At 33.0% G+C, this 17119-nt stretch overlaps 1 protein-coding gene across 8 annotated transcripts in view; it reads right to left on the bottom strand.

The window, feature by feature from the left end:
* The window catches only part of pnut (septin 7-like protein pnut), a 201757-nt gene that overhangs the window by 35326 nt on the left and 149312 nt on the right, over window positions 1-17119 (bottom strand). For 6 of the 8 annotated variants that reach the window (XM_089095255.1, XM_089095253.1, XM_089095251.1 and 3 more), the window contains 3 exons: window positions 15700-15889; window positions 10336-10380; window positions 6972-7137 (listed from right to left, as the gene is read on the bottom strand). In XM_089095255.1, coding sequence (XP_088951381.1) covers window positions 6972-7137; window positions 10336-10380; window positions 15700-15889 — 401 coding nt within the window. The remainder of the gene's footprint in view (window positions 1-6971; window positions 7138-10335; window positions 10381-15699; window positions 15890-17119) is intronic. The other 2 variants (XM_089095254.1, XM_089095259.1) reach the window with 1 other exon arrangement.

Below are 17119 nucleotides of genomic sequence, written 5' to 3' on the forward strand. Positions count from 1 at the left end.
GTAGTTTTGGCTGAAGAGTGAAATAGCTTGTGAGATTAATGTTTTGAATTGATGAAAGAAAATTTTTTGGTGTGTGATTATTTCTTTGAACTGAAGAATTGCATGGAGTAATAGAGGATTGGATTTGAGTCATTATAAACAGAGCCTTTGATTACCGACGTTGGAAAAGGTGTTTGCCGTGCCAAACGGCTAAAAGCACTGCACGCTAGCAACAACGTGGATAAACAATCGTTACCGGCTGAGGTAAGACTATTTGTCCATTTTTTTAATTGCTGCTTATTCATGGGGCGAAATAAAAGAAACCGTAAAGAAGTCTCATTCGAAGAGGATCAAAATGATTATTCGTCATCTTCACCTAAGGAGGGAGAAACTTTGTCAATTTCGACGCTGGCTCGGAGCTTTTCTGAAATTCTAACTATAGTGAAAGACAATGGAAAAAAGCTTGACGGTATTACGGACCAGTTCAAATCTCTGGAAACCTGGGTCGAATCGCTTGAGGAAGCACTATCTGGCCAATCGCAGCAATTTTCGACGATCCAGACCCATGTGGCGGCTAATGAGAATGAAATAATAAATGCAAAATCACAGATTAGTGTTGTTACAGCTGAGTCAGTGTTTCTCCGTGAAGAAAATAATCAGTTGAAAAATCGGTTAATGCATTGCGAGTATAGAATGAATGAGAAAAATATAGGGGTTTGGAATGTACCTTGCGATGATAAAGTGGAAGCTAAAGCGATTTTCAAAACTGTTTGTGAAGAAGGACTAGGTTTAAACGAGACCCCAGAATTTGCTGTTACAGAATTAAAAAAAGAGCGTAGATATTTTAAAGTTACTGTTCGGTCTAAAGAAGAAAAAATAACGATTCTGAAACAGAGTAAGACACTTTAAGGAAAGACTGTTTGCGGTCATAAAGATGTTTATCTTAGTGATGATGCTCCGACGGCAGTGAGAGATATTAGAAAATGGCTGATTGAAACAAGGTCAAAGCTTGCTGATTGTGGTATTCAAGCATGGGTAACAAAATCAGTTCCACCTCTCCTTTGTTTTGATCGGCCAAATGGCCTGCGTGTTTCTTTCTCCGTGAATGACGTGATTCCTGAATTGTCAGTGCCGATAAATCCTCGAGGTGGGCCTATGCAATGCTAGGCGGGTTGTCATATTTATATTTATATTAATTATTTTAGTTTAATATGGTTTTGAGTTATTGTTTTGTTGTGCTTTTACTTCTTTGTTTTTTTTGTGATAGCATATTGGTATGATGTAATGTTGTCTCGTGTTTTTTTTATCTTCTTTTTTTAAAAAAGATGTTGTGGATGGAATAATGTAAAAAAAAACAAAATGAGGAAAAGTATTAATGGTGTATAATGTATAGCGCGGTGCGGAGCGTACCGGGTTGTGATTGGAGTTCTTATGGATTGGTCTTGGCTTTCAGTGATACTAGGCCTGGAAACAGTAGTAGTGTTTTTTGTTTTTTATGAATATATTTATGTTTATAAATTAAAAGTTGTGCAGATTAGTCGTACTGTGGTAAAACGACTTGGAATGGAGATTACTTTTTTTTTGTTTTGTTTTTTTAATTGTTATTTTTTATTATGGTTTGCTGGTCTTTTGGGGCATGGTGTGGTTTCTCTTAAAGTGGGGTTAATATTTGATAATGGATAGAGATAATCGTGAAATTTCATCATCAAGGTTAAAAGAATTTGAGCGGAATTCTCTTTCATTTCAGTCAATTTTTCAAACTATTGTAGCTGGTGATGATGAAGATACTTCTAGTAATTTTGATATCCCAAAAAATCAATATATATTTATGAATTAGATGGTAAGAAAAAATGTAAATAAAAGTAGGATGTCGTTTTTGAATTGCCGGGGTTGGAGGACTGCGCAGGATGTGATTGAAACTTTTTTGTCGGATTCAGATACAGATATATTAGGCCTATGTGAAACTTTTTTAGATGATTTTTCAATTGAAAATATACATGTAAAAGATTACCAATTTTTTCACATCGGTCGGAAAAGACAAAAACAAGGGGGTCTAGGTGTTTTGATTAAAAATTGCATACCAGCACGTATAAGGATTGATTTTTTGCCAATGAATATTGAAATGATTTTTGAATCTTGTGTAGTTGAATGCTCTTTTCCAAATAATCGGAAGTTTTTAATTGCAGTTATTTACCGTACTCCGTCATCCAGCCAGATAGAATTTAAAAATAATTTTGAAAGTATGTTGGATAAATTAGCTAGTCTTAATACTCCTTATTTAGTTATGGGTGATTTTAATATTGATTTAATGAAACTCCTATCTGCAGATCAGAATAGAATAGATAGAAATATTTTGCAGTTTTTGGAGGGCCCACTATCTTATGGACTAAACCCCGTATGTTTTGTGCCCTCTAGAATAGCTGATACATCATTTTCACTTATTGATAATATTTTTTCACCTCATAGTGCTGTTAATACATGTATTATTCCTGATGATTCATCTGACCACTGTATAATTATGTCTGATTTTCTTATAAATTTTCCGCATAATAAAAAAAATCAAACCAAGCGTAGAGATTTTTCACATAAAAATGTGTTAAGGTTAAAAGAAGGGCTTGGTGATGTTGATTGGAGTCCTGTAATTGATGAGAAGGATCCGAACCAATCATTAGATAAATTTTATTATATTATGAATGAAAAGCTTGATCTTTTTTGCCCATATAAAAGCCCGAGAGGAAAGAAACTTACCCCAAAAAAAACTTGGATAAATGAATCACTTTTGAGATCTATTAATGAGAAAAATCGTTTATATAAAATTAGAATAAAATATCCCACGGAAATAAATATAACGCATTTTAAAAATTATAAGAACATGCTGGTAAGGATCCTTAGAGTAAGTGAAAGACTTTATTATGAAAATTCTTTTCGAAATTCAGATTCCCCTAGAAAAACTTGGAGTTTGATTAAAGATAAAATTGGAAGAAATAAAAAGTTGTTACACCCTGAAGTGTTATTTGATATTAATGGTAAAGAATTTAGAGGACCACTAGCTGTTGCTAAGAAGTTTAGTGAATATTTTGCTAGTATTGGATCATCTGTTGTTTCAGGAGAAGTTGACCTTTCTTCCCCAAGGTCGCATAAAAAATATCTACCGCCCACTTAAGATACGAGCATATTTATGGCCCCGGTTAATTTTGCATAATTTCAAAAGGTCATTAAGAATTTAAAAAATGGTAATTCATTGGGATATGATGAACTTTCAACTAATTTGCTAAAAAATATTGCAGGTGAAATATTTGAACCATTGCTTCATATTTTAAATTTATGTATTTTCTCAGGTACATTTCCTAAAAGATGGAAAATTGCACATGTAATACCATAGTATAAAAAAGGAGATAAATCTGATAAAAATAATTATCGTCCTATTGCAATTTTATCACCATTGTCTAAAGTATTTGAAAAGATTATGAAAGGAAGGATTACTAAATATCTAGATAAAATAAATTTTTTTTTACCAAATATCAGTTTGGATTTAGGGCAGGCCATTCGACGGAACAAGCAGTTGCAGCTCTTGTATTAGAAATAAATGACTACTTAGATAGCAATTATCATGTATCTACTGTTTATTATGATGTTAAAAAAGCATTTGACACTTTAAACCATGAAATTCTTTTTGATAAAATGGAAAATTCCGGTATAAGAGGGAAAGGACTAGAAATAATAAGATCATACCTTTATGGACGTAAAATCGTGGTAGATGTTGATGGACATTTGTCTAATTTAAATGATCTTGAAGATATTGGTGTCCCACAAGGATCGGTATTAGGTCCGCTTTTATTTTTGATGTATATTAATGATCTCCCACGTTGTTTGCAGGGAAATAATGGTCTTGCAATTTTATTTGCAGATGACACAGCTGTTTCTGTTAAAGCGAAGGATTCATCGACATTGATTCAAAATCTGTTTAACACTGTTAGTTCAGTTCATCGATGGTTTGTTTCTAATTATTTAGTACCGAATTTTAAGAAGACTGAATTTATGGTTTTTGGTCATTCAAAACGTGCTACTAAAACAATTTCATGTCAGGAGCTTCAAGTTGGTGAGCATAAAATACGTAGAGTTCAATCGTATCGTTATTAAGGAGTTTTTATTGATCCCCTTTTGTCATTTCAAACTCATATTGATCATTTAAGGGTGAAACTTTCGCAAAATATTGGGTCTATGTATCGTTTGCAACATGTTTTTCCATTTTCAATTTTAAAAATAATTTATCATTCTTTGATTGCTCCTTATTTAAATTATTGCACAATTATTTATTTAAATACTTTTTGGACGCATATAAAACCCCTACAGATCCTTCAAAATAAAGCAGTGAGAATACTTGGAAATTTTTTACATCGTCCATCAAAACTTAGAGATGCATCGGAAACTGAAACATTATTTCTTTTCTTGAATTTATTAGATCTGAAACATATAAGAGAACTTAATATATCAATATGGCATTTTAAAATACAAGATCCTAGTAGTTATTTTTATGAAAAATCTCTGTTGATTCTGCCCCCTCCTTCGGCTCTTAGGTGTTCTGGAACATATCGAATTCCCTTTGTTAATTGTGAAAGATCTAGATTTTCAATTAGATACCAAATACCATTTATTTCAAATAAATATAGGCTGAAAGATAGAATTCAAATTGAGTCATTTCGGCAAATATCAGTTCTACGGAAGAAAATATTAAAATTATGTATTGACCTGTGATGGTGGAATAGAAAATTTTTATTATTATTATTATTTTTTTTGTTTATATTTGTTACCCATGTTGGGATAGCCTTCCATGCCCCACTTGTCCAGCGTTTGTTTTCTTTATGTTTGTTATGTTTTTTGTTTTTTTCTTTAACCAGGTTTTTTTTCTTTCTCTCTTTTGTTATGATGAGGAAATGTTTTTTTTTTTTTTTTTTTTTTTTTTTATTAATACCCAATTTTACGAGCTTTGCTCTCTGTTGGGGGTATATGTTTTTTTGTTATGTTGATTTATTCAAATAAATTCCTAAATTCCTACAAAAAAAAAAAAAAAAAAAAAATTCACACAACCATAAATAAAAAACCCGAAAAGCACCAATACATTAATTACTGTAAGACCTTCATATGATAGTAGCAGGCGACAAATTAAAGAAAAAGAAAAGTGGGCTAAAAATCATCAAAAATCAGCAAAAAATAAGCCAAAAACATATAGCACTAAACAGCTTAAGAAGGCGTAGATTTCCTTAGAAGGTGTAGTTGTCTTTGATAATCAAAATATTGTTGATGAGTGAATTTTTACAGACGAGAAGCATTGCAAAATTTAATTAATTAGTTTTTGTTTGTTTACTTTCACGATTCAGATAATTTCGGAGACCACACTGCCTTTCCATGACGATAAAATAAAAGTCCAAAATAGGGATAAAATCCTTTTTAATAGACAGTGTATAATAAATTTCACAAAAAAATACCAGATTTTGGACTTTTATTTTATTTTCACGATTCAACTTGGCAACACTGAGGAGAATGTGATGCTTCCCTAAAAACTTCAGAAATATGAAACAACCAAAGGAAAAATCTAAGAAAATCGTCATTTTAAGGTATAAAAACCTAAAAGATTTTTATTTTGACGGTCTTGGTACTTTAGGTTTGAAATTAAAATTAAAACACGAAAAATTATACTAGAATATCTAGTGCACTTTAGTCGTCGGAAGCAAGAGTATTTCCCCTATTCTTCTTCAAAGAAAAAAGTTGGGGACGCCTTTAAGACAGAATCCCACGTGCTTTTTTTTTCCCCTTCCTTCCAGTAGAGATCCTCACACTGGCTCGGAAATTGTCCTTGCGGAACTCCGCAACACTGTTTATATCAGAAAAAAAAAATGTACCATCATTTCGAGAATTGAAGACCCCTCTCAGGGGGCCCCCTGCTCAGCATTCCTCGAAACATTTCCTCTAAGTTTCACTTTAATACCAAAATCCTTGTTTGAGACCCACGATCAAACATGCCACTTTTTCTAATAAAAAAACCTGTCTTGTCAACGACGGGCAACTTGCAGAACATACAGCCCTTGTCCCGGGAGCTATGAGGGTGTGTTCCCGGAAGCTTAGTTATTTGACCTTTGGACTATTTTGAACAAAATCACAATCTCAAAACTTTCATCAGATGTATTTGGGAAAAAAGGAGCGTAGGAGGGGGGCTGGTTGCCCTACAATCCGTTGCCCCTTTTTGTTTGTAACAATAGCTTTTGTTTAGAGTCTTAATTTTTTCATGAAATTTAGCATACAAAAAAAAAAAAAAAAAAAAAAAAAAAAAAAAAAAAAAAAAAACGAAGAATTTTGTTTGAAGAGTTTACACTTTATTCTACACAATATATGAACCATTGCGGGGTTTGGAATCTTTTATGTGGGTTGGAATCTTTTATGTGGGTTGGAGGGAGTAGGAAAAAAATACAAAAAAAAAACAACAAAAAACTATTCAGGCGATTTGTTAGAAATTATTTCTTTTTTTAAACGAGAAATTATTTTTACCCGAGGCTCCCAGGGTACAAAAACAAAAATAGTCGAGGCTGCCCTGACATCTATACCGAGGTCCCCCTCGCAGTTACACACATCTTTAGGTTGGAGGATCGAAGTCGAGTGCGATTTCTACAGGAGTTTCTATTGAAATTTGGAAAAGATGATGGAACCAACGGAGGGCTCAAATATCTAGTTGCCAAGAGAACGGTAGACCATTTAGCCCGGTGTTTTACAAGAAGTCATACCACTCCAGTCTCTAACTTTTCTGGAAACAATAGTGAACAATTTGACAATATAAGTGACATATTCGTGACGTTTCCTTGCATCAGTGACGCGTTGGTGACGTGTTAATGTATCAGTGATGCGTCGTTGTGACGTCAGCCTATTAAAACCGTTTTTGGCTAATCCTATTCGAGTACAGCGTTAATCCAGCGTTACAATTAAATCTCAGATTTACTTACTTATTTGATGCTTTCGCAGGTTTCCCGTCAGTGTGAACGCCACCTAATTTCCTAGATCTGTAGTTTTCATAGTGAATGTTAGCCGTTACTTCTTTTAAATCAGACATATTGGTTCGTATCAGCATATCCCGCAGTGGAATGAAATCACAGTGCTCCATATTCTCCACTAGAAAAAGTTAATTTCGTTATTTGATCAAACAAACGGGAAATATACTAAAGATATTTAAAAAAATATATATATTAATAAATGAGAAAGGATATTAAAGAAGCAAAATTTAACCATTTACAAGTTAAATGGACTCTTTTTTTTTTTTTTTTCAAGCGTTAAAAGACTCTTGACCTAGTTCGTTCATGATGACGTTCCAAACAAAAAAGCATAAATACTAAAAAAAAACCTTTCAAAAGCCGATTTGACCAAGGCCACATTGAAATGTACTTAAATACATAACAAACACATTAAATATTATAAAATGATCCATATCACAGTGCTCCATATTCTCCACAAGAAGATAAAAATACTATTTGATTATACAAACACGGAAAATGCTGAGAATACTGTAAAATAAAAATAAAGTAACAAATAAAGAAATTACTGAAAATTTCATACACAAAAGCATAAATACCAAAAAAAGAAATAGAAGCGTTTGACTTGCTCCATATTGAAATGTACCTCCTTACCACTGTATATAAACAACATACAGTAGAATCATTTCCTAACTCAACCATTATACAAAGCCAGACCAAGAAGCAAGTGCTCCTAAGAACGTAGAATCATAAGCGATATTGGACTTTTTCACGGGGTAGACAAGTCAGATTTCCCTGGAACGCGAAACTTGGCTTCACCTTTATAACACTAAATTTAAAAAGAATCCAATTTTAAATTAATTTATTCCAATACATATATGAAAATCGGAAATTAGTAGTGTAATGTTATAAGTAGATGTTTTAGGAATTAAAAGTAGGTTTCGAAGTCTCAAGTTGGTTTCAAGGGCATTTTGAGAAAGTTTCGGCCAAAATGCGTGTTCAAGGGTAACATACACTGAATTGTTGATAGAAGAGGATATGGGCGGAGCTTTTATACGCGCCAAGACTGTAGTAGCCAAATATTACTGAGTCGTGATCATACTGTATATAATTTATATACAGCGCTCTAAACACACTTAAAATATTAACAATATTACATAGTGCTCCATATAACAGTGCTCCGAATTCTCCACAGGAAAAAAAATTAGTTATTTGATTAAACAAACTGGAAATATGCTGAGGATACTATGAAATAATAATATTATAATATAATAATAAAATAATAATAATATTATAACAAATAAAAAAAGAAGTTACTGAAGTCAAATTGACATAATTTGTCCATTGCTCTTGACCTTCTTCCTTCATAATTCCATACACAGAAGAATAAATTCTAAGAAGTTTCAGAAGCCGGTTTGCCTAACTCCATAATGAAACTTAGTTAAACAAATTACAAACACAGTATACTGTGCTCACAAACACATCTCGAAGTGGAATAATCTCACAATGTTCTACATTCTCCACTAGAAAAAAATGTGTCATTTAATTAAAGAAACTAAGAAAAATACTAGGGGTACTATGAAACCATAAAATAATAGCAAATATGAGAAGCATTTTTACGGCAAATGAACTACTAAAAATATAAGCCATTTAAAAACTAAACTAAGTTTTTCTATTTTTTTTTTTTTTTTTTTTTTTTTTTTTTTTTTTTTTTTTTTTGGGAAGACTCAACCTTACTACTATTACTAATAACAACTCACCACAGCACCGAACCACCTGAGGCTAACACAGCTATCCACGGTCCTCCTCCATCCCAATCTATTCAAAGCCTCCCTCTTTACACCCTCCCAGGAAGTTCTCATTTCCTCCCACCCAAACCGCGGACGACCTACTTTTAACCGCGGACTTTAAAGCCACGCTCATTCGTAATGATGTTCCCTAAACAAAAGCATTAATATGATTCTTCTAGAAGCCGGTATGACTAACTCTGTGTTAGAACGTATTAAACACCAACTAAACACAAGAAACACACTAAACATATTATAAGGAACTCCCAACATATCGCAGGCATTCCGTCAACTGTATGGTTGGTACACTGAAATCGACACCAGCACCTTCATTTTGAATGTCACTGTTGTTACATGAGAACTCGATTGCATTTGCTCCTGAAGGATTGTATATGAAACGCATAACACATATAAAACTTAAAATTTTTTTGTAAAAAATAATATATTGTTTAAATACAGGTAAAGAGCAACGTTAAAACTTGAAACAAGCAAAAATTATCCTGCCTTGGAGAACTGTTACCCCCTCACCCCTCCCACTCAATGTTCCAATGGTTGCTGGTACTTAAACAAAAAAATGTAGAGTACAATTTTTTTTTTTTTTTTTTTTTTTTTTTTTTTTTTTTTTTTTTTTTTAATTGGGCGTCTGTTGTATTTATGTAGGTTTTCGGGGAAATTCAACTAAGCAAATTTAGCTAATTAGTTTGGCTCATAATTGGCAAAACTGACGAAAATGTGATAATGCTTTAAAAACTTCATAATTTTGAAACTGCCCAAAGAAAATTCTACGAATATCACGGTTATTAGGTATGAATGGACCTAAGATAGGTCCAGGCCAAAAAAAACGTTTCATTTTCATGTCCTTAGTACTTTAAGATTTCCAACCTTTCCTTATTCGGTAGCGTAATTTCTTCAAAATACTGAAGGAGGGGGTGGGGGGAAAAGTTGAAGTCGATATTTTAAGTCAGGCAAAAATGACACTAAAAATGAAAAATGAGCCATATAGTACTATAAATGCAAAGGTATACTAAAGAAAACTAATCTATTCCTGTAGATGCTTAAATTATGTAGACATATCTTAATTTTGACAGGATTTTAAGATGTTCTCCCCCTGCCCCATGGAAAATTAAGCCTCTGCCATAAGTCTGGAATCTTCCGATTGATGCGAGCAAATTTTTCCGCTAGTTATATTACCACTACCGAGTCTCTAAGCAAGATTTCCCCAAAACAACCATTTTGAGAGCTGACAACGCCAGAGGTGAGAGAGGGGAAGACCTCTCACCTCTGGATCTCTAGACCTCTACGCAATAAGACTAGCCTACATTTTATAAACTAATAACTTTTTTTCTACAGCCTCTTCGTTTAAAGGACTTTTCGGTTTAAGCATGAGAATTTACAACATTTGAGAAACTAGCAAATAAACAGAAAGCATGGATTGGTGCAAAGCTAACAAAAACATTGAAATCGTGCAAGATTGATTACTGAACGATTTGTTCACGAACTAACATAGAAACTCAACAGGATTCGTGCTTATTTAGTACTCAGATTAAGCCTACCTCGCAAAGATTTTGAGCTAGGCTCATTCCGATCCAAAAATTCAACTAAAAAGAAAGAAAAATTTGAATTGTAGATTTTACTTGTTAAAATAATAGTAGAAATAGTTCAGACTGTATCCAGGAAGTGGGGAGTAATCGGGTTTGCCCCCCCCCCCCTCACACACACACAAAAAAGCTATTTCTTCGATTCGTAAATTGGTTTTAGGAATACAAGTTAAAAAAAGTTAAAAATTTGAAACTGTTAGACAAAGTCACGTGGTGGTAAAATCCTTTTTCTACATTCTTTTTGTATTCCCCTCCCTCGGAGCAAGGAATCCTGGATATGACACCGCAGGGTGTACAAGCCAAAATTTCATAGTTTTAGTTTTTGTATCAAACAGTTCGTGGTAGCGAACTGTAAGTAACAAGCGACTCGGCCTAATTGACCTAATTAACCGCCCTAAGTAACCGAAACTCTAAAAAACAGAATTTTGATAACAATAGATACATAAGAAATTGGCTTTTTATGCTGATAACAAATATATAAGATTCATCAAGTTTAATGTTACCTATCAAAAGCCATGAGCCTTGGAACATTTGCCTGATTTTCGAAAAGTGTGAAAACACCGTCAAAAAGTCAAGCGATTTTAACGAAAATCAGAGAACCTTACTGCAGAGATCCTTACATTTTAGAACAACATTTTAGAGAACCTTACTGTAGAGGTGTCAAGCGCCTATTCTGGGGTTTAGGGGGACTAATAAGTAGGTTAAAAACCCTAGTATCTTGCGTTTATCAAGCGCCTATCTAGGCAAATGTGGAATTTGTTTTTTTGGCAGATAAAAGATCACGGATGCGTGATTATTTTCTTTTCCAGAGGGATCGTATTGAACCAATGATCCTAGAGATCAGGAAAGAGCTCATTCGAAACGGAAATCAAAGTTCTAGTATCCTTTTAAATGACCAAAAAGATTAAAATTGACCAAAAATGACCAGAATGACCAAAAAGATACTTTTTTTAAAATGACCAAAAAGATACTTGAGTCATATAACTATGCTTTTGATGATGACGTAACTCTCCATAATCCCTGGGAAAAGGGTCGTAGGTTCCGCAATTTGCTCATACTGTTCACATCTAGTGGGCTACTTGTTATTAGGGAATTTACGGAAATTTTTCGGGGTAATTTTCTGCTGGGAGGAGGAGATATTCCATGGAAGAATTTTCCGTAATGAGGGAAGTTTCCGTACGGAATTTTCCAGGAGAAATGTTGCGCGGTGGGGGCGGGGGAGGTGGATTTCCTGGCATGATTCGAAAAATGGTCAAAAATTAAATATATAAAATATAGTAGTTAATAATAATAATTAATAATAAAATAATTAATATATTATATATTAATATAATATATTATGTTATATATTAAAAAAATATAAAAATTAAAATAATTAAATTTATTATATATTATATTAAATAATTAAACATATAAATTTAAAAATTGAAATAATATAAAAAATTAAAATAAAAAAATAAAATTTAAAAATATATATATATATATACATATATATATATATATATATATATATATATATATATATATATATATATATATATATATATATATATATATATATATATATATATATACAAAATAAAAAATAAATAAAATTATATATATCAGGGAGGTTGATCCCTCTTGAATACCTCACTCTTTTCGGTAATTTTTCATGAAAGACTATTTAATGACAAGGACCGTTGATTTTGAATGAACTTTAAGACTTAAATAAATTAAAGAAATTTCTAAAGAACTTTAAGACTTAAGCGTAAAGAGCGAGTCTTAAGAAGGGGGGGGACAACCACCCTCATATACGCAATAATTTCTGTTCGTTTTAAGTTTTAATGTTGCTCCTTATTTTCAGTTGAAAAAACATATTTTTTATTTATTTAATATACTAAAGAAATAGAGGTTAGAAACTACTAATGAAAAAAGGGAGTCGTATGAAACATGAACTGAAAGTACTAAGGACAGTGAAAACGAAAGGAACGAACAGTGAAACGATAGGAAACGAGTTCAAATCGGTTAAGTGGAACCTTACGCAATCATGTGTTTATTTAAAAATTAATTCAGTTTTTAATGAAAATTCAGTTTTCAGTTTTGTAGTTTTTGGTAGCAGCGTGCACTAATTGAAAAAAAACACAACAAAACGTGGCTGAAATATCAGCCAAAAACATGTGGCACCAGAGAGCTTAAAATTCAGCTTCGAAGCTGCAGTTTTATCTTTGGAATTCAAAATACTGTTAATGTTTGAGTTTTTACGAACGAAAAACGTTGTCAAATTAACTAATTAGTTGTAAATATTTATTATCTTAGTTCAAAGTGGCAACACTGATGATAGGTCCTATGATAGGTCCCAGGGACACAACAAATTTCTTCTGTTGTCTTTTGCACTTAAAAAAACTTGCATACCCACATAAAGCCCAACAAGAACTCAACCAGTCTTGGTTGAACTTCATTGCAGTAATGATGCTAGGGCTGTTAAAAGTTTCTTTTAAAAAATTTTAGTTTTAAAGTTCGCATTTTAATGTAAGTTTATACTTTATATTTCTGCCTGTGTTGCGCTGAGGACGGCCCTTGGACATATGGCCGAAATATTCATTTAAAATTTGTATTCTACTTTCTTATAGAAAATTTTCCTATTGTTCTACTTGTTGTTTACAAGAAATTGGGAAAAAATCATAAGGCTCTGGAGGAGGTGGAAACCCCCTCTCCATCCAGAAACATGCCTTGGCAATAGGGTCAAGCTTCCAAGAAAAAAATTGTTTTTTTCTTAGGCTTTGAAATAAAAAATGAAAAAATTCATTTTCATCTCTTAGGCTTTAATCAGCCGCCAGTCATCATTCTTATAGGAAGGAGGGGCTTGGGGTCCCCTGGACTGATCTTATAGAATTTACCCTTAGACACACACCCTCCCTCTCCTCTATGTACAATTGTGCAATCAATTTTATTTAGTTATGGTTCTTAATAAGAGGAAAAACACATAATAACAGGCTAAAATTATGCCCTTTTGATCACAAACGGAGTAACATTTCCATATTTGTCCAACTGTTTTAACTGTTCAAAACAACAGAAATCGACAACCTAGATGCTATTTTCCGGCAAAACTGTCAGCACAGCGTTGCCCATAATGCCTAAAAGACTCAATATCAACTAGAACTGACTTTAATTTTAATATGAAACCCTTAAATCTTAATCATTATGTACATTGAAATTAATGTAGGTTTCTTTTTATTATTATTATTATTATTTTTTTTTTTAGCAGGCAAATATTTCCCTTTTAGCATATTTGGTTCTTTATCTTATAACCAACATAAAGTAAAACTAAAACTATTAGAATTTTTTTTTTATATTAGCTTGATATTTACTTTAGAATTGTTTACTTTTTTTCTTTTTCTTTTTTTTTTTTTTTTTTTTGGCGATCGGAGGTGTTCTCAAGTTGCCAACAGTTCTATACATTTGCTCTCTTATCAGTTCCAATAATATTAGGGCCAAACTTAATTTTTTTATGTCATTTTATTATACGCTTCTGTCGTTTTCAGAACATTTATAAAATTATCAGCCTATAGAGCCATTTACGTTTTAACTCGCATCATGTGTGATTTCAAATATGTTTGATCTATAATATTTGCTTGGACGGGATTAATTAGGTTTATGGTGAGGTGTATGGTTTATGTTTCTGGTCGAGAGGTGTGATTTAGATTGGTTATCTTGTCTGCATTATGACTAACTTGACTGAAGTTCCGTCTCTCCTTGAAGATCGTTGTGGGGCCTCCTTCTTCGTAATGGCAAGAATGTGCCATCTGTATGCTCTGCGGTCTTCTGCTAGATGAAGAATGTCAAAGAGGTGGTGAGTTATCCTTCCACTTCTTTGAGGGATAACACAGAGAGGAGAGCCGCGACGTTGGCCTTCGGAGATGATTTTCAGGAGACGGGATTGAATTTTCCGTTGAATGTCACCCGACCACCAATATTGCTGTAGCTAGATCATAATGGGGATTGTTAGTCATATCACAAGTCGTTCGAGGAGTTTGACATTTGAGGTAATATCAAGGTCATTCCGGTGATGCGGCGCAGGCATTTAGTTTCAAGTGCTGCCAGTCGACACTTTCCGTCCACCTTCAGCCTTCAAGTTTCACGTAAGTAGATTGCGATGGAGGTGATCAAAGTATCAAAAAGTCGTATCTTAAGACATATCTTATAGGGAGAGGGCCTTGCTACGCCATATGGGCATAGGGGCAAGTCACGCAAGGACAAGTCCCCTTTTTCTAAATCTTGATTGGTTGCTGCCGTTGGTGCAACACCAAGACCAACACTAACTACCAAGATAAGGAAACTCATAGATCCACTGAAAACTCCGTTAAGTTTCTGGCCTTGTTTAATTGCATCCCGCGGCTTTGTGAGCAGCATATAGCCTTTGTTTTGTATAGGTTTATTCCGAAGGAGTTCATTTTTTCGAGGGCGTCATCAAGCGTTGCAGTCAATTCGTCAATATCGTTGGCGCTGATCAGTTTGCCTGTTATCACGCTCCCCCCCCCCTCGTGTATTCACCGTGTAATTAATTTTAAAAGCCATGGAGCTGAAACGAAAAAAATGTCAGACAAAAATTGAGATTACCAATGCCATTTCTTTTGTTTACGAGTTTATGGATGGCTGTTATTTTATTAGTGTATTTTAATCACCCTTTTGGGGAATAAGGATGACCCTTGAATACTTGATACAAAGTTTACAGTGTATTACAAAGTTTCCAAAGCTGACACGACTCTTATCTGTAACATTATTTAAAGTTTTTGTAAGGCAAGGACAGTTAGGAAATCAATCATATGTTTTGTTTATAAAGCCGAATCTATACTCTTTGAGCGTCGTGTCTCAAGTCCTTTAGATGGGCGCAAGGCCGTTCAACAGGAAGGTAAGATTGGAGAAAGCTTTCAGTTTTCCGCGGCTAGGGGGCCACGGCCCGAGATTTTTTTAAATGTGGTTGCGATTTTGAAGATTTGTGGTTGCAATTTTCAGATTTTTTCTAAATGTGGTTGCGATTTTCAGATTTTTTTAAATGTGATTGCGATGTACAAAGTTTACAGTGTTTACAGTGTATTTTAATCACCCTTTTGGAGAATAAGGATAACCTTTGAATACTTGATACAAAGTTTAAATTTATCTATTTGCAGTCTCAATTGGCAAATCATGAGAGGCTAAATCAGTATTAAAAAATTTTATGTCACAAATGTGTTTAATGTTACCACACCATCGTTTGTAGGCTAATTATGCTAAAACAAATTTGTAATTAAAAAAAATAGACCCGGCCATTCCTAGGAAAAACTGCATGAACCATCCTACCTTCCACAATTCCCCATGGATATTTTCTTCCCCGAACTTTTCTTCCTTCAACTTCAAAAACATGGTTGGCTCCGACCACGGCAAAAGGAACCCGCTCCCTCAATGGCTTCTGTACCTTGTTGGCTTCTTCATCGATCATCTCTGGGAAATCGTAAATCTTTATTTTGTTCTGGGCGATCTCGTTGAGTATCTAAATTACAAAAAAATTATAAGACAAAAGGTAAGTCGGTGATGTTTTAGAAAGACAGAGGTAATAATATAAATAGGTAGTAAATAATCATAATAATATATATATATATATATATATATATATATATATATATATATATATATATATATATATATATATATATATATATATATATATAAGAAATTATATTATTAAAAAAGAATAAATAGTATTTCAGCAAGACAATATCCAGCGAAGGGAATTGGAGTGGAAGGAATGTTGTTTGAGCCCCCTCCCCCTCCCAAAAAAAAGAAATCCCATAAAATACACACGTTTTGGGCATCTAGTAACTAAAGACACCAACAATAACCTTTTACTGTTACTGTACAGTAAGAGAAAAATCTGACAGTTTAAACTGTTGAAGTAGAAACTTAGATCAAATTTATATATTTATAAATATTCTAAAAAACATGAAAACTCAATTTTTAATGAAAAATAATCCACATGGAGTATGAAGTTTTTGGTACTAGCAGGTGCCAAATGAAAAAAAAAATATGGATGAACAATCAGCAAACAAAGCTAAATGGCAAACAAATAAGGATATAAATAACATATAATACACATATAACATACAAAAACATATAAAAAGCAATGTTAAAATACCAGAAAACCACAATTTTCTAAGATTTTTCTTCTCTTTGCACTATAATTGCGAATTTTTTAGGGCAATATCATATTTTCATCAGTGTTGAAGTTGACACCACCTTTTGTCCGTAAAAATTCTAATATTAACAATCTGTTGATTCCTAAGGACAGGTTAAACCTTCAAAGAAATCTAGACCTTCTTAAGCAGTATCTTGCCACACGTTTTTACCTTGTTTTTTAACTGAATGTTTATCCACGTGCCTTCTTTTATTTGATACCCACTGCTTCCAAAAGCGGCATTTCTACACATGAATACCTTTTTCATTAAAAATTAAATCCCAAAATTCCCTATTTTCGTTAGAAATACTTATCCTTATTTAAGAACATATCCTTATTTTGAACTTTTTTTAGTAAAGAAGAAAATTTACTTGCTTTCTGTTTTTTAAATCAAAGTTCAACGTTTCCCGACAGAGCAATCTGTCGATAACTAATGTTTTTTTTTTATTTTGATGACAGGTTAGGATAGATTGACTAACTCTCCTAGACATGGCCTTGAAAATATTCATTAATTTTCTTTGTCATGGAGCAGAAAGAAGATATAAGAAC

The sequence above is a fragment of the Artemia sp. Qi Xiang Cuo genome, chromosome 10 (genome assembly GCF_049724085.1).
Source record: "Artemia sp. Qi Xiang Cuo chromosome 10, ASM4972408v1, whole genome shotgun sequence".
Lineage (NCBI taxonomy): Eukaryota > Metazoa > Arthropoda > Branchiopoda > Anostraca > Artemiidae > Artemia > Artemia sp. Qi Xiang Cuo.